Here is an 18,700-nt window from a genome sequence, read left to right on the forward strand (position 1 = left end):
TGGGATCAAAATATGTACAGAAAAGTATATCCGTTTTTTTAAATTATTATTTTAAAGGTACACTGTGCAAGATTTTTAGTTGTTTATTTCCAGAATTCATGCTACCCATTCACCAACATCAAATTCTAAGTATTCCGACTGGAAAAATTGCACTTTTCATACATGAAAAGGGGGATCTTCTCCATGGTCTGCCATTTTGAATGTCCAGAAATAGACATTTTTAGCTGCAAAAAAACCCTGTACTTGGGCTATACTAGAAAACATTTGTTTATTACTTAGTAAACTTTCATGGAAAGATCTAATTTGGCAATAGGCAACCCAGTTTCAATGATCAGCATAGTTGCAGTACCTTTTTTGACTATTTCCTGCAGAGTGTACCTTTAAAATATCCACACACGAGTAACCAAGACTAAAAATGACTGAATCACTTACTGTCGTAAGCAGTGGTCAGCTGTTAGAACCCACTGTGCATCGATCAAGGTTCCTCCGCAGGTGGGAGTCCCCGAGCTATGACATCAACAATGCCAACAAAAGAACTGTCATGGCACTGCACTGACTGAACCAGGGAATGTGACAACTGTCACTGGGTCAAATGATACTGTAGGTAAATAGGCCACTACTTGTCCAACGGGCCGTGCCCGCATACCTGTCGCGGAGGCTGATTTGCCATGGCCAAGAGTGTGGTTTGGCCACACACTCTCCAAGGACACGGAGGAAGCACTTTTGAGGAGGAATGTGCGGCTGGCCACACTTCTGCTGAGCTGCCATCGCATGAAAGGGAAAAAATGATATTGACAAATGTGAACTGATTTTTCTTTGTAACTAATGCACTAATGCAACTAATGTGTTCACTTGTGTGCTGTGTCACAATGACAATGGGAGTTGGAGTTTCCCAATGGGATTTCACTCGCTTTCACTTTCACTATGTTTCAGACTGTCATGGACATCTCATCTTAAGAAAAAAACATTTCCATATATATTCCTTTAGCCTGTGGTCTTACAATGTAGCACATGCAATTTCACTCTTAAGGTTACGTACCTGTCCAAAGATTGGTATGTGATACTAGATATGATTAATTATATTAGCAACTGTTGGTTCTAGCAATTATGTTGTATTTCAAACTATAATACCAGCTGATGCTATCCATCAGCTTAACTGTAAGAGAAAAAGAATTAAATGGACACGTACAGCAGTCTGGAATCTGGCAGTAGTCCCACTTCTTATTCTCATCTGTGGTGTAGCACCAAGGCCCATTCACATCACTGTCTGGATTACGACATTGCTGCAGGACATGAACAGAACTTTATTTCGATCTAAAACAGGAACTATAGCATCCGATGTAAACCATACCATGAACACCGGAATAGTTCAGAGAAATAGGCCTACAGGCAAAATGAAGTAGTGTTTGTGCACGTACAACAAGAACACCACCAGCAACATTCCAAACAACAATAATAAGTACATTGCAAAACGTGTCTCCTCATAAGCATAACTTTCAGTGTTCAGTGATGTACGTCACCACTTGAAAACTCCACAATGGGTCACTGCACACTGCTTCACTTTACAGACTTTACATTTTTCTTTAAATAAAATCTGTAAAGTCAAGCAGGGTGTGGTGGCCCATCTTACACGTTTTTCTACTTATCCTTCAGTCAGTCACTATGGCACCTTCCCTGAGCTGTGTGCATGGGTGTGTTTGCACTGTGAGTGACCTACGTTGCCCTCCAGGCCTTTGTCAGGGTGTGTTATGGATGTGAAGCTGGCGTGTTGATGAGGCTCCATGGAGTCCCATGCCTGACAGGTGATGCCCATGATGGTTGAGGACGTGGGCCCCTTGTAGTCTTCCCCATTCTCCACCTTACAGTCTGGTGGGAGAGAGAGAGAGAGAGGGGCATGATTTAACTTATTGATGCTGGATGCTGTGTATACGCAGCATTAACCCAGGTGCCTGGAGCTGCATGAATGCTGCATTCAGGCTCATGAGATTTGAGTTTTTTTAATTAAATATGTGGGTATGTTATTGGAGCTGTATGAACACATCCTAATGCAATATAAGGGTCTTGCAATGTCATGTTTTTATGTGCTTCAGAGGCTGAGATGTTAAGGTTGTTAAAGGCAGGTGTTTTTTGACGGTGCCTTAGCCTTTAATTGGATTTAAAGCAGTGAATGCAGGCCAATTAGTCTATGAATATACAGCATTGTGTAAAAGTCAATGCACTTCAAACCCAGCCGCTAAGCATAGTGGGTTTATTGTGTTAGTGTTTCTCAAAGTGGGGCGTAAGCCCCCCTGGGGGGACGCGGAGGCATCTCAGGGGGGGCGGGTGACATCTGATTTTGGCTTTTTTTTTCTCCCAAGGAAATGATTTCCTGTCTCACCAATAAGTCTTAAGTTTAAAGCCCTCACCAACATTATATTATTAATTGTCATGAATTTGAATAGCATAGGACATGAATACACATCTGCATTCGACTGCAGTCCCTCTTTGTTTAATCTCACCCTTTCCTTTGATTCTGTGTGTGTGTGGGGGGGGGTGGGGGGGGTGGCTCGGAAGCATTAAGACCCTCTGAAGGGGGGAATGATGGAAAAAGTTTGAGAACCACTGGTGTATGTACATGTCATATACCGAGGCAGTTCTGGATGCTCACCTGTTATTGGTACTGCTGGGACAAGGTTGGCGGCTGGACCCGGCCTGTCCTCTGGGTGTGAAATCATCCTGCTGGTGCACTTGTGAAGCCTGCAGTATTCCCAGCGCACAGTGGGGTCCGTGGTGAAACACCAGGGGGCTCGGTCGTTGTCTGGGTTCCGGCACAGGTTGCTCTGCAGATCCCTGGGAATAGGAGCGGTGTCAACGTATCCATTTAATTATCCATATATCCATAATAGTAGCTTATATGTAAGGGGGAGCTGCAGCCTAAGGGCCTCCGCACACCGGCTCCGACAAAGTGCACTGCTCTGCAAAAGTTAGATTCTATTGTGTTCAATAGAACCCCGCACACTGGCAAAGATGTCCGAGGACATCGGCTAGCTATTAGAGCACTGATTCTTGAGAAAGTGGCTAAAACAGGTTGTAATCTTGAAAGAAAAAAACGAAGTGAATTACAAAATAATATGGTATATCCTCGTAGACAAAGGTCTTGGCTTTTCAGAAATGCACAAGGCCAATCTCCCCATTTTGATTTTTTTTCAGAAATCAGGTTTTTCTCCGATCATACCTTGTTTTTTGTCAACACCGTCAGACACAATTAAAAGCAATAAAAAGTGTATTGATTTGGTTGCATATGTATCTGGAGTTTTTAAGTGATTGTGTGTGTTTTTTGGTTCACACATACGCCTTTAAGTGTTGAAAATTCACTTTCATTCTATTTTAATACTGCTTCATGTGTTCTAATTTAAAAATATGTGCTGTCAGACAATGCTTACTTAATGCCTAAATAGATCAAACAATTTTTTGTAATTTCACAAATATTCGTGTAGGCTTAAATTTGCTATTACTTTGATAATTCAACAACTCAAAATGAAAATTTTGTAAGCACATTCATTTAAAATGTCCAAAACTCCTTCTTACGGTGGTGACTTAAGAACTGACAGTGGTGACGGTAATCTGAAGGTGGTGAAAGTGACCTAATTATTACCTACATTTAGCAAAATAAATAGCCCTCTCAAGTCAATGACATCTAGCATAAACGCTTTATTTTTGTGTGTGCACAGTATGTTTGTGCATGTGTTTTTTCTTCATTTGTTAGATACTGTAGGAAGTAGGCCTAGATTATTGAAAATGTGGCATAAATAGGTTTTAAGTTGTTCAAATCCAAAACATAGAGGTGTATTATCATAGATTAAGGTCTTGGCTGTGCAGTGAATGTATTGGCCAAGCTCCCCATGTTTTACATTTTTCAGAAAATGGCCTCTTTCTTGGTTTTGTCACCAGCGTCAGACAGAATTAGAAGTAAAAAAAACATGTTTACTGTATTTAAGTGAAATGTAGCCTGCGTTAGTTCTGCCAGGGAGACTCAGAGCACCTGTGCATTTCGCAGAGCCAATCAGTGGCTGCCATGGCCTTTATAGCGACGTGTCTAAACTCTCCTTTCTTGCTGGCTTTAGGCATGGCCGGTCCGAAATCTCCTCCTCCATCCCCACCGCCACCAGTTGGGTCCAGTCTTCCTGTCCGGGGGGTTAAAAGTCCAGTTCCTGCTGCACGGCTACGGCAGGCTCTACTGGATCCGCCAGCGCAAGACTCGGGCTGATGATTAGACCTACGCCAAATACTGTCTACTTATGCCAATTCTATTGTCAACTATGTTAACAACATTAAATTGTTAAATACGAATTTATCTCTCTGAGTCTTAATGGCAGAATTACTTTTACAATTCAACATAATTGTAGATACTTATTGGAAGCATATTCTTAAAACTTGTCAAAAACATGTAAAACACATGCTTTTTTGTGAACTACATCAGATGTCACCACAGTCAGGTTTTGTGACAAAAAAACCCTCCAAATGCACCTCAGTGGAGGCTAGAGTATAAGTTTGGCTCACAATTATTACTAACATGTCTGGTAATGTTTCATTAACCAGTACAATTTAGTAAAATATGGAATAAGATGATGAGCGGAACAAAATCTGACGGTGGTGACATCTGACGGTGTGAGACAAAAAAACACTCTTTTACATATTGTGCATTTTTTGCTCACATTAGCCACTTCGTTTTCGCTCTGTTTCTTAGGGGCTTCATGCCGCTTCTGAAAAAGTATATATAATTAACATTAATGTAACATAATACTATTAAAACCCCCGACGGTGTTGACAGTTTATGGTTGGGACAGTACCAGTGTCCAAACAAATGAACAAATTGAGGAGAAATTAGTAAATTTACAGGAGCTTCAGTGATGGTGAAGTATTCAGTAGAGCTGAAGGTTTGAAAAGGGGTCCTAAGTAATGACAATGACCTTATCCATCCCTGATTTTATTGTCTTTTAAAAATAATCTGACGGTGGTGACCAATATGCTGGACACACTTTGAGCAATCAGAAAATAATAGTAAATATTGTTTTACACGCACTATGTGCATATCTGCAGAACCACTTCAATATGGACTTTCACATCATGGTGATATTATTCAATAATATCAGTGATTTTTACATTTTAAGTCAATTGAAATGAATGTCTGTCCTTGGGACAGCTGTTTTTACAGGGTGTGGGCAGCTTTATAGCCACGAAAAGTAATAAAATTACACTTAAATATTTCAAACGACTGTACATTTGTGTAACAGACCCCTGGGTCTTTACCTGGATTCATTTTGTTCATGAAAATGTAGTTTATTTTCAACAGAATTGGCAGTTTATTGCAGAGACATGTTTTAGCCGCTTTCTCAAGAATCAGTGAGAGACGAGTTCTATTTTGCCGGAGCCGCCCATTGACTATCCATGCTCTGTTGGGGTCAAATTGTGTGTGGGGGTCGTAATTGTGTCAGAAGCGAAAGTGCTCCGCAATGCTGTCGGAGCCGCTGTGCGGAGGTCCTCACCCTGGTTAAGGAGGTGGTCGCAAGTTCAGAGGGTTACAGGTTTGAACCTCACCCTACACCTCACCCTACACCAGTGATTCTCAAAGTGTGGTCCGGGGACCACTGGTGGTCTGCGACAGAGCTCAGGTGGTCCGCAAGGGGATTTTTACTTTTGCAAGACAAGCTAGCAGTAGGCTATATTTATACAAAATACATTATTACAAAGCCAAACATGTCTGAAGTCACGTTTTCACCACAATAAGACAGGCTTGTACATGTGAATAAAAAGTAAGTGATCTGCATCAAAATTAACAGTGTCGAATTAGCACCCCACCAACTCTCAATTCAGTTGACAGGTGGTCCCTGAACATTTTTGGGGGGACAAAGTGGTCCTCGGTCTGACAAAGTTTGAGAATCACTGCCCTACACCTACCTCCAAGGCCGAAGTATCCCTTGAGCAAGGACCCTAACCCCACATTGCTCCAGGGACTGTAACCAATCCCCTGTAAATAACTGTAAGTCACTTTGGACACAGGCATCAGCTAAGTGTAATGTAATATGTCCCTAATAAGCTAATGGGGGGTTTGAGTCCGGAGTGGCGGACTACGCAGGAGCACCTCAGTTTTACTGGTGCTGTGACCCGGATGGGAGAGAGGTTTAGGGAGGTGAGTTAAACGGAGGCCAACTAGCAGAGTGTGGCATGGAACGTTAGTAAAACTCCCTCCCAAAGCCTCATACAGTATCGGTAGCACTGAGCTATCGGACTGGTCCTATGCCCAAACAGACGTGTTGACTGGGAGGTGGCGGCCCGCACAGGAACAGCTCCGTTACAACTGGAAATTGCAGCAATGCTGACATATCAGTTTAAATATCCTTACTGCTCTTACACATTATATCTGTAACATGAACATGTCCATAATAATAACGTACAGTACATGCCCATAATGTGTTGAGTTTCTTACGCTTGTGGGTAGGCCTGAGGTGTTTTCTGGTGGTGGTGAGGGAACGTGGAGGACCAGTCCTGGCACTTCTTCCCGCTCACAGTTTCTGACACGGTGCCCCTGTAGGAGCTCCCATTATCAGTGTAGCAGTCCAGGACCACGGCAGCAGTCTCCACGGCCTCCTCTGAAGGACGCATTGGCAGTGCACAGAACAATTAACATTTAACATGGGGTGTCTTAACACATGGAACATGTGTTGCTGTATTCTGGAAATGCCTTTATGATCATGGACATTATCAACAAGCTAATTGATCAATTCACAGATTATCTGACTGATGGAACGAATTCTGGATCGATTAAGTCATTGTTGGTTCTGTAATGCAATATTTTGTTCATTGGTTATTTATTTGTGTATTTATTTATTTACTTCAATTGCATTGAGAAATGAAGTGACCATATTATTTTGATTAAGATGTTGCGACTGGTCCAGCCGTGGCTTAGTGGGCTGGGCACTGGACTGCTATGCAGACGACCCGGGTTCGATTCCCGACCTGGGTCATTACCAGATCCTTCCCCCGTCTCTCTCTCCCACTCATTTCCTTTCCCACTCTTCACTGTCCTGTCTAAATTAAGTTGAAAACCCCCAAATATATGTAAAAGATGTTGCGACTGACCCTCTCCGCATCGTGGCACTGTGCAGTACTCCCATCTGGTGTCTGGGTCTGCCGTGTAGCACCAGGGACGTTTCTCACCGCTGGGGTTTCTGCAGTAGTTTGCCTCGAGCCCTCTTAGGTAGGGAAATAAGGTACGCACCACATTCACACAAGCATTTATTGTTCAAGATAATTGTCAAAAATCTAACTAAAACATACACGGGAAAGGACGACTCATACCAGAAATAAAAAGATGGCTGTCAATGCAAAATGACAATATGGACACGCACAAGATAAACATTTTCATCTTCATTTTCGTTTTCATTTTTGAACAATATGAATAATTTGAATAAATGAGCAATAGAGATGAAATTAGGCTTTTGATTGAACAAGTGAGCAATTCATGGCGTTCATTGATTTATAAAGTCCTTTTTATGAATATAGCCTATCAACACAGCAAGAAAGCAGATCCGGCAGTAAGAACACTTGAAGATAAATAAAGTTGTTTGCGTAGAGCCACAGAATTAGTCAAGTGAAACAAAAAAAATAGACTTTACATTGACAATGCTCATTTATGGGCACTCAGTAGGCCTACATACAGTATTTTCTATAGATGTGCTGTGCTTGATCCGATGTACCAAGCTATGTCCTAACTGTCTAGAACCAGGCCCTGCAAGGAAGTAATTCTACTTACTTGCAGGGGAAGCTTTCTGGCACGTGCAAGTGTTTGTGCGGACTCTGGGCAGACCACATCTGGCACTGTTTCCCGGTGACGGTGACAGACGCTGTGCCCCGATAGGATGTGCCGTCTCCGGTGATACAGGTGTACTCCTCCTCAGTGGCTGGAGGACCAGAGGCTTCATAAACAACACATTGCATTACATGACGCTTTTATCCAGTGTCACTTACAGGTCCATTACACTACATTACACTAACGTGTTTATCCAAAGTGACTAAGTAATAATTTGTCAGTTTATTATGTGCCTTGCTCAAGGCAATTTCAGCCATTGACGGAGGTGTAGGGCAAGGTAAGGGTGGGATTGGAACCTGCAACCCTCTGATATTAAGATCACCTCCCTAACCATTAGGGCATGTCTGCTCCACTTATTTCAGCATAATGCTATTAGTTACAATCAGGCTTGTACGAAATTCCGAATGGAAAGAATTTCAATTAAAAGTAATGCCATAATACGAACACTAGGTGGTGGTGTTGTATGTACTTTCAATGGGTGGTGTAGATTAAATTCAAAGAAATTCAAGGTAATGGCACCACCTAGTGTTTGTGTTATGACATTATTTTGAATTGAAATTCTTTCCATTCGGAATTTCGTACAAGCCTGGTTACAATCCCCAGGGGGGTCAAGCACTTGAAGAGCTCTTTTCCAAAACGCTATATCCAAGTCTTGTACTTTTACTTTTACTACTACGTCAATAAAAACTCTTGAATCTTGAATACAATATGTCTACTCCAGCTGTTTACTAAATGAGCTCATTATAATTGTCAGGTGTTATGAGCTATCCGGTGCATTAAATGCACTAGTAGAAAGGTAAAGCTCATGAATTCAGACAAACATTGGCCTCGGTTTAGAGATGTCCGATATTGGCTTTTTTGCCGATATCCGATATGTCGATATTGTCAAACTCTCAATTTTCGATTCCGATATCGGCCGATACCGATGTGGATATATTTGAGTTATTTTTCCTCAAAACAAATTTTAGGTAACATTACACATCTCCTGTTGTGGAACAAAATATGCTTAAATGTATTGTAATTCCCCACTAGATGCATGCTCAAATGCAACAAAGCTTTCCAAATATTAACATTGTCTGTGCAAAATAGAAAAATAATTAGGTCAATAATCCCATACCGATATTGACCGATATTACATTTTGTGCTAATATCGGACCGATATTATCGGTGGGCCGATATTATCGAACATCTCTACCTCGGTTACATGGGACGTTTAATTCCGAATTTAACTCAATTTCATTCCAAATGAAACTTAATCCGCTTTGAAAACATCACGTAAACACTTTGCGATTATATGAAATTGCAATGTAAACTCGACTGAACTATTTAATTCTGAATTATTAATTTGGAATTAAAACCATCATGTAAACGTTGCCAGTAAGAAATTACAAAAGTCTAAACAAAAACTTTCACTGAAAAGGGGTGGAACTCACCACACTGAGGGATATTGCAGTACTCCCAGCGCTTGTTTTTGTTGGTCGTGAAACACCAGGGCCTTGGCTCACCATCCGGGTTCCTGCAGTAGTTCTTTTCCAGATGTTTGTCGGGAAGACTTATCACACACACACACACACACACACACACACACACACACACACACACACACACACACACACACACACACACACACACACACACAGCGGTATATCACATACAATATACAGTATTTCAGTGTCCTTGCCAAGTCCAAAAATGTCACGAGCAACATCTGCATATTGCTGAGATGCTTACAGATCAGAAATGTAGCCATGGCTGTGTGGCTGTTGAGAATCCCAGTGTTGACAGGTTTGGCCTGACTCTGTCCTGGAGATGTTGCCTGTGTAGTCCTCACCGTTGCAGATGATGCAATCCTCTGGGGAGTCTTAGCAAGAGAGCATGTCAGACGGCTAGCGTTGACATTTGCATTAGGGCAGTGGTTCATAAACTTTTGGGACCCTAAAATACTTTAGTGACTCCCTACCCCACCCCCCGTTTTATTCCAATTGTCAAACATTTTCTTATTAGTTAACATTGCTTAAAGGGGTAAGCTTATGCCACTATTTTGGGGCTTAATACAGTTAAAATCGTTGGCTAGGGTTTATAAAGGTGGTAAAGTGTCCTATTTCTCATGTAAGCCATTGTCTTGCTTTAAGACAACTTAAAAGAGGGAGCATGTTGCTATGCTAGTGAAAGTCAATGCATCCGCGTAGCATGCTACATGCTACAGTGATCCATTGACTTTCACTAGCTTAGCTACATACTCCCTCTTTTAACTTGTCTTGAAGCATGACAACGCTTAACATGAAAAATAAGACACTTTACCACCTTTATAAACCCCAGCCAACGATTTTAACTGTATAAAGCCCCAAAATAGTGGCATAACCCTTTAATTTTAATTGAAATTCACCACATGACGTGGAAATACACATATTACCCATACATTTGACTGTTGTTTACAATGTCTATGGGTTTTAAATAAACATTCCCTTCCCTCCAAAATCCCCTCCACTTTTGGAACCACTAGTTTAGGGTAAGAAATGTTGTTGCATCAATGATAGTTGACTCACAGCCAAATAATTTACTAAATGCCTTCCTTGGAAACTAACACAACAACTGTATCCAAAAATGTAGACTGTACATGAGGAAAACATTCAATTCAAAACAACAAGAAAGGAATCTTTTTCCAAGTAACTAAAAAGAGCAATCAGCCACCTGCCACCCCCTGGCAATGCTCGATGCACATGATGCTGTGTGTTTGGCGCCACACTCAGGCGACCCAAAACAGTGCAGATGAACACACAGAGAGACAGACAGACAAACATACAGACAGGCCCAACCCCCTCCGGGAGGTCAGGAAACTTGTACTGGTTCTGTTATTCAGGAATTGTTATTGGATAAATTAATTATGGAACCTAAATGCCTTCACTGGACATGTCAAATATTTGTGTGTGTTGGCATGTGATGTTGTATGTTCAGGTGACGCAGCAGTCACTAGGCCAGGGACAGCATACAATTAGTCACTCACAAACAGAGATGACTCATCCTGGCAACACAAAGTAAATGTCTCGAAAAGTTGTTCGGGTATATGTGGTGGCCTTGTCATTTAGTTTTGTAGTATGGAGAATTACATGATGATGACATTAAGAGGTTAATCTTAACACCATCATCTTAATGTGTCCAAGACTGTCTGCATGTACTTTTTTACATTGGACTTGATCCCAGCATCATGGTGCAGGGTGAGAAACCCTAGATGTTGTTCAAGAATTTAAATTCCTTGGCGTAACTGTAGACTCACAACTTAGTTTTTAGAAACATGTTTTAAAAAACTATAGGTAACATGAAATATAATTTATTCAATTTTAGCCAGTTCCAGGGATGACTGCTGTGATTTAGAAAGAGCACCTTTAGTCAGGCTGTATTTTCATACATAGCTTGGAGCGCAATTCCCATCACAATTAGAGAATCACCAACTTTAACATCATTTAGTAAACCCTTAAAAGCATGGTTACTGGATACTCAAAACTGTCCACATTACTCTGTATAGTCTGTATTGGTAATTGTTCTTTTTAACTTAGTCTTGTATCATTTCTTTTAAAATGTATGCACTATTTCATACTTGTTTATTTTTCTTATTTGTGCAATACTTGCTTGATAATCTTTTTAAAGGACCATCTAAACTGTCAAGGGCAAAAAGATGGGGATTAGCCTTATGGCTATAATCTTATATTTTACCTTTTTAAAAATTATATTTATACATGCAGTCCCTGTGTAAAAATAAATAATCTTTCAAACGTTCAGGTCTTGAAGTCTTGAATTAGGGGGGTGTTTGCCACGTGCCTACCTATACTAGCGCAGTCACACTGTACACACCAACAAAATACACACACAAACGAATACACACACACACACACACACACACACACACACACACACACGCACACACACACACACACACACACACACACACACACAAACGAACACACACACACACACACACACACACACACACACACACACACACACACGCACACACACACGCACACACACACATACACGCACACACAAACACACACACACACACACACACAAACAAACACACACACAAACGAACACACACACACACACACACACACACACACACACACACACACACACACACACACACACACACACACACACACACACACACACACACACACACACACACACACACACACACACACACACAGATTTACCTATACTAGCGCAGTCCACTACATCACAGGACTCCCACCTCTTGTTTCGATCGGTGGTGTAGCACCACGGCCCACCAAGATCATTGTCTGGGTTCCTGCAGAAGTTAAACTCCAGATCGGCCTTTGGGTACCTCTGAGGATTCATGCTGTGAAAAGAGAACAGCGTTCACTTTGTGAAAGACATGATGAGTTTGAGCATTTTTGTAGTATGGTTAATAAGTAGGGTTAATACTAATACTACTGTACTGAGCTACTACTTTAAGGTAGTTGATAAAAATATACCAACTTGGGCACATGTGGAGATCTTGACCCCCATTGCTGACATGTTTTTCCTGATTTAGTTGTGGATTTGGTACCTCTGTAATTTGTTCCAATACCATCGACACATTCCTTTAAATACTCTGGAAGGAGAAATGTGGGGAAATTGTAAGTTTCAAGTTTTGGTTGGGGTCCTGTATATGCTTAAGGGAAGCTAAAACACGCATGCAATTGCATCAACTACACTTCAAGTGAAATCAAAAGTTTTGTTCCCTTTTGCATTATACAGGTACACACACCTGTTTTCTCATAAAGTCTTGCGTTTGCTCTTGGGAACAAGGACTGAACTTTGGAGTTTGCTGGGATTGTCATACAATCTCCATCTTCCTCTGTGTATACAAATGACCTGAGGAGAATCGAAAATTAAAAGTTATCAATATGTTTTTGATTGATAACAGCATGCAACTTTTATGAAAAACTCCGACAATTCTTCAGAATTGCACTAGGTACATGCAACACTATGCTTACTACAAAATGCACAAAATGCAATAGTTTGGATATGCACAACTGCATGGTTCCAGTTAAATATTGCTTGTTTTTTCATAAGGTAAGCCTAGGATCTACCTGCAGGTGAAGGCTCTTTCTACATCACATCGAGCTGCACACTCAGTGGCTGTTCTGGCAGAGTACATCCTTTTTACCATTGACAGAATCAAAGCCCCATCCGTCTTTACATATGCCTGCAGGCCTTGAGACAGGGCTCCACAGACCGCTGTAAACCAAGGAAATGTAAGTAGAATGGAGGTTGGAAAGTGAATTAACAGAGGGAGCAGGTTCGCACACTAAATAAGACAGTAAGGTCAAGCACAATGAATTTTCTATTTTTCTTCATTGAACTGTACTTTTTGGGTCCACGCACCTACTTTTGTTCTAAACATCTAGAGCGCAACAATACCCTTGCCTCCTGGAAGTTACACAGTAAATTACACAGAAAGTAGAAAATTACACAGTCATTTCTCACAACACATTCTATTGCAATCAGATTTCCCTCCTGGCCAAGTTGTACTGCGTATTCCATCATGTCAAGCATCATATGATGGTTATTTCATCATCAACTCTACATGTTCTGGTATTGTCTGTAACATTCCGCTACCAATAATTTTAAGATAATAGTCTAAGCCAGGGGTGGGGAACCTTTTTCATTCGAAGGCCACTTGAAATTCCTCCAAGGGCCGTACTATGAACAAAACAAAAAAACAGGATTTCCCCCTGTATTTTAGGCCTATATTGAAGGCAGCCACCTTTACAACAGACCCCACCCTCTCTAGGTCCCCTGAAATATAACTTAGTTGTATTACAAATGGAATTTCTAAGATTCCTTTACAAAACGTGTCATATTTCATGAGAAGCTGCACAACATTAGAACTGTATTGGGGGCTGTAAACGGCCCTTGAGACATAGGTTCCCCAACCCTGGTCTAAGCTAAATAGGTTACTGCAATTGAGGACAATTGTGCAACAGACAGCAAGGCAACAGAGTAACCTACTTAAATATGTTTCAAAAACATGTTCCGTCTGTCTGCTAGCTCTGCACCGGCACAATGTCTTTAGGAGGTTTTAATCTGGCCTACCTGTGGAGAGGAGTGCACATATTAGGAGAGATTTATCCGCGACCATGTTGTGCCAGAGGCAGCCACTGCAAACAAGCCTTGTAAACTTTTTTATTTAACAAAGCACCAGATCAGCTCAGTCAATCATTGTCCTAGCGAGGACAGACCATAGGTCAGGAACTGTCTCTCGGAGCAGGTTCATGTTATTGAACAAAAAGGGATTATTTTTCTTTCTGAAAATAGGTCTACCCAATTCACCACGACTCACAGAATAGGCCCTCTACTAAATGAAGTGGATCCCATATGTATAGTGTATTACTTGCATATGAGCAGGGTGTCATGGGTCTATCAAATGATAGATAGTAGCCTACTGGGCCAATAAGAAAGTATAATTCTACATGATTTGTGCCTCCTATAATTAATAGCTTACTTGACAAAATTATGTCATAACCCTCAGTCCACAACAGTCCAGCAGAATGAAGAATGAAATGAATGAAATGAATTGTAAAGGTCAAATAGACCTATGTCTGTTTTCTTTTCGTACTTAGGCCTAGAGGTAGGCTATACATAATGTCAACACTGTCAAATCCAATGGTCAACTCACAGAACCAGGCAGGCAGAGGCGTGGTCGCGTGGTCTCATACCTGTTTACAGTTACTATAACTACTGCAAGCATCAAGGAAGCACACAAGGAACCACCACGGGTTAAGGTATGGTGATTTACAAAACGACATGCTTTTTAAATAATAGGACTGTGACAGCCATGCTGTGTGTGCTGTGGTTTCTAAAGCGTTTCTTCTAGATATTCTCAAGGATTTTTCTAGTTTTATGTGAAATATCGGCTTACTAGTGGCCTTAGTGCTATTCATTCGCTAACCAAAGAAAGAAAAGAGAAACAAACTGCTTATATTTTGCCTACCTTCCCGCTAACAAAGAGGTGACAAAAGCACGCGCTGTGGAATGTGTCCCATCAGGTGCGTGACTTATGTCGGCGGAGATAAACAGAGACAGCAATGCTCCTGCTAATGGCTGTGCAGCTGACGCGTGCAATGCGCAGCCGAGCTCGCGCCAGCGTCTTCGACCAGTGACATCACCACAGCCCTCGTTTTCTTCATATCGCACCGAGAGCATCTCACCTGGCATGCAGCGCCCGGGAATTACGCACGAGCCGGCCAACAGAGTTCCCACGCTCTCTCCTCATTCTCAAGGCCCAGAGTTGAAAAGCGGCACCGTGACTGGTGATGGCCAGCTGATCTCAGCTGGTCTGCATGCCATAGAACTTACAAACAAGGTATCTAAACACTGTGAAATTATCATGAACCCACCATGTGTAAGCCTATTGTAGCAAGCAAGCACAAATGTGATATCAATTGTTTATTTCTGATAGTATCAAAAATCAGTATCAAAATCTTTCTGTATACTTCAGTTTACCACAGCATTGCTGCATTAAATACAATATTCAATCTGGGCACTAAAAGTCTGCAATAGATATAATACTGCAAAACATACTGCACTTTACTGTACAGTATAATGCATTATTTTGGATACAGGAATATGTCAGTAGGCTACTCAAAAAAAAAAAAAAATCTGCATTTTTGCTGTTAAACACTACACTTTCTATCCAAAACGGAGTTCTCTATTCCGACACTATGATGCCTCTATTTATTGTCATATATTGTCTGCATGTTGTCTACTGTAACCAAAGTCTTACTTTGCAGGCTGCCATGTTGCTCGATTTCAAAACCTCACCGCAGACTATGGGCTTGGGAAGCAGACATGCTTAACCTAGCCTGACACTCGCCCTCCGCTGAGCTTCGTGAGCTCTCGAGGGTGTGGAGGACCTTCGAATTCGCCCTGCTCTCAAAACAAAATGCAGAAGAACCAATCAGGATCACAGGATTTTCAGAGATGTGGTGTAGTCAAAATTTAAACGTTGTTGAGAAGGGGTAAAATAAGTGAAATGCTACAGTTGTTTCGGCAACACATTTCTGCTCACATGGACTCATCGACATTGACTGTAATTTTAATTGTATTTTCAAACCTGTGAGTAGTTACAGTAACATCTTAATAAGGGCAGACAAGTGTTTCCCCAATCACGTGCAAGGAATTGTAAAAATAAAACCACTCATTCGGGGATCTACGACTCTGGCGTAGTTCCAGATAGATGTTCGTGTTGCAAGGCGGAACCCATCCATCTGGTGAGGTACAGGTTAAGACCAATGCATACAGTACTATCTATATACAAGACACACTAACCAGTAGGCCAAACTATCACGCTGCTTTCTCTGTCACTAGCGCATCTGAGGCTTTGGGAGGGAGGCTCTACTGCAGAACTCTGCTATTTTGGCATCTATTTCAGCAGTGGTTCTCAACCTGTTTTGAACAAACACCCCTTTGGCCTCATCATGAATCTCCCAATGCCCCCCTTGACATCATCACAAACCTGCCAATGCCCCCCCCCCCCCCCCTTAGTACTGAAAAATAAAATAGACTAATGCCCCCCAATGGCAACAGAGCAACGCCCTCTCAGCTCCATCCTTCTCAATGCCCCCCGATGGCTCCATAACGCCCCCGGGGGAGAAACACTACTTTACCAACACACAGACATCTACTTTTTAGACGTTCTTTGGTCACCATAGTCATAACCTTTGTGAACTTAACTGAGTTTTCACTATTTGTGCTTGACGTCAATAAAACGTGACTAATGGGGTACCAACCCTAGTAAATGCCACCATCAGCAAAAACTACATTTCAACACTATTATGAAAGCCCACGGATGCCCATTTCAACACATTTTACAAACTATGTCCTTTCGCTGTTCCCTGAACTTTTCAGGAGCAAATCTACAGCGTATACGTTGACCCTAAATGCCAACATCAGCAAAACCACATTTCAACACCGTTATGAAAGCCCACGAATGCCCATTTCAACATAGTTTCCATAACACATGTCCTTTGGGATTTCTCTGACCTTTTCAGAAGCAGGCCTACAGTGTATGCATCGACGGAATGTCATCTTCTTCTTCATGCAATGATGCTTATCTGTGGACAAAGCTGTATTTCATGAACGCATACAAACCCGAAATGGGTACAGATAATAAAAAGGCAAAGGGAAATAGTGATACCATCTGATTTTGCAAATGTCACTGCAGTTTTATGAGTTTCAGTGAAGTCTCAGAGTTGCTGATGCAAGTTTTGTGTGAGTAAAACCACAGAGAGCAGGGTGAAGTTTCTCTCTCGCTCCTCTGTTTACACATAGCCCAAACCAGCCACATGTAGCCCTCACTGATTGGCTCGTCTGACTGTGCACTTCAGTTTACTTTCTTTTCCCTTGCACAAAACACAAGAATATACATGTACATCGCTAATAGACCATTCTTTTTGACATTGGTGTAGCTTGCAGCGTTTAGCCAGCCAGAGCACTCAGTGATGTGTACTACCAGTCCAACCTAACCAAGTTTCACTTCAAATAATATCAATTTGAAACATTTAGTAGAGTAAAATGTCGAGCTTGACCGTTTGGAATATGGATGCTATCTTATTTTGTGTGTGTGTGTGTGTGTGTGTGTGTGTGTGTGTGTGTGTGTGTGTGTGTGTGTGTGTGTGTGTGTGTGTGTGTGCGCGTGCGTGTGTGTTTGCGCGTGTGTGTGTGTGGCCAGAGGGAGGCGCTGTTGCAGCAACATGTGGAGCAGCTTCAGAGGGTCCTGCAGGAGCAGGCGAGGCTGTTATCACTCCTCAGCCCAGGTGAGAAGCACACATGCACGCACACATACTGTACACACACATGCAAACACACACAGGAGCAGGCCTGTCTGCTGACGTTTCTCAACCTAGGTAAGACACACGCACACACACATACACACACACACACACACACACGCAAACACACACACACACACACACACACACACACACGCACACACACATACACACACACACACACACACACGCAAACACACACAGGAGCAGGCCTGTCTGCTGACGTTTCTCAACCAAGGTAACACACACACACACACACACACACACACACACACACACACACACACACACACACACACACACACACACACACACACACACAGCCGCAGGCTAGGCTTGTTGTCACTCCGCAGTCCAGGTAAGACACACACTGACCGACCGACTGACTGACTGTCAACAAAAAAGAGTTTAAGAAAACACAGCCTGGGGGACAGTGTCAACAAAGTGGTAGAGGGTTTCACAGCATTTTACCCAAATAAGGAAGCGCTGTGACGGTCTTTTGTGGTTGTTGGTTTTAACCTTAGGGTTCCTGGAATATGTCACAAATATCACATAACCCATGCGACAAGATACCACATTCATTTTTTTGAACATCCACAGAGCAATAAAGCATTTCTTTTTTCATCTGATGTCAGAGAATAATTTGAAATAAACTTAGTAGTTGGGATATGTAGTGCATGAGTTGTTGGAAAAGTATCTAAATAAAATAAATCCACCTTTTCAGTATGTGGTCCAGGTAAGGGAACTACAGTACGTACATGGTAGTGGAATAATTTCATTATGTACATGACAATACAGTAGCTGGAATAACGGATGGATTCCTCTTATCATTTCTGTCTCATTTATTTCTTCATGTTCAGTATATAAAATACTTCAGAATATCAAATTTTAAAAAAAGATAATTTTTCAAATAGAAAACTTTAGCTATTAACAATTATACATAGGAGTAAAATAAGAAAGCATGCTATGTATTGAGTTGCACTTCTACCCCCCCCCCAAAAAAAACCCCGAA

The 18,700-nt window shown here is 41.7% G+C and overlaps 2 protein-coding genes across 2 annotated transcripts in view; one reads left to right on the plus strand and one right to left on the minus strand.

Annotated features, from left to right (window-relative positions):
• The window catches only part of plg (plasminogen), a 43,847-nt gene extending 29,826 nt beyond the window's left edge, over positions 1-14,021 (minus strand). Inside the window, exons 1-15 of the mRNA XM_063222693.1 lie at positions 13,952-14,021; positions 12,946-13,093; positions 12,621-12,727; positions 12,350-12,464; positions 12,064-12,209; positions 9,581-9,710; positions 9,283-9,401; positions 7,793-7,955; positions 7,120-7,232; positions 6,467-6,629; positions 2,648-2,829; positions 1,718-1,866; positions 1,190-1,283; positions 647-761; positions 433-507 (exon numbers count right to left, since the gene is read on the minus strand). Coding sequence (XP_063078763.1) covers positions 433-507; positions 647-761; positions 1,190-1,283; positions 1,718-1,866; positions 2,648-2,829; positions 6,467-6,629; positions 7,120-7,232; positions 7,793-7,955; positions 9,283-9,401; positions 9,581-9,710; positions 12,064-12,209; positions 12,350-12,464; positions 12,621-12,727; positions 12,946-13,093; positions 13,952-13,997 — 1,865 coding nt within the window. The 5' untranslated portion in view covers positions 13,998-14,021. The remainder of the gene's footprint in view (positions 1-432; positions 508-646; positions 762-1,189; positions 1,284-1,717; positions 1,867-2,647; positions 2,830-6,466; positions 6,630-7,119; positions 7,233-7,792; positions 7,956-9,282; positions 9,402-9,580; positions 9,711-12,063; positions 12,210-12,349; positions 12,465-12,620; positions 12,728-12,945; positions 13,094-13,951) is intronic.
• A 589-nt stretch (positions 14,022-14,610) lies between these two features.
• si:ch211-140l13.3 (uncharacterized) overlaps positions 14,611-18,700 on the plus strand; it is a 30,391-nt gene continuing 26,301 nt past the window's right edge. Inside the window, exons 1-3 of the mRNA XM_063222694.1 lie at positions 14,611-14,640; positions 14,905-15,221; positions 17,589-17,673. Of these exons, the coding sequence (XP_063078764.1) occupies positions 14,916-15,221; positions 17,589-17,673 (391 nt within the window). The 5' untranslated portion in view covers positions 14,611-14,640; positions 14,905-14,915. The remainder of the gene's footprint in view (positions 14,641-14,904; positions 15,222-17,588; positions 17,674-18,700) is intronic.

This window comes from Engraulis encrasicolus, chromosome 18, assembly GCF_034702125.1.
Source record: "Engraulis encrasicolus isolate BLACKSEA-1 chromosome 18, IST_EnEncr_1.0, whole genome shotgun sequence".
NCBI classification, from domain to species: domain Eukaryota; kingdom Metazoa; phylum Chordata; class Actinopteri; order Clupeiformes; family Engraulidae; genus Engraulis; species Engraulis encrasicolus.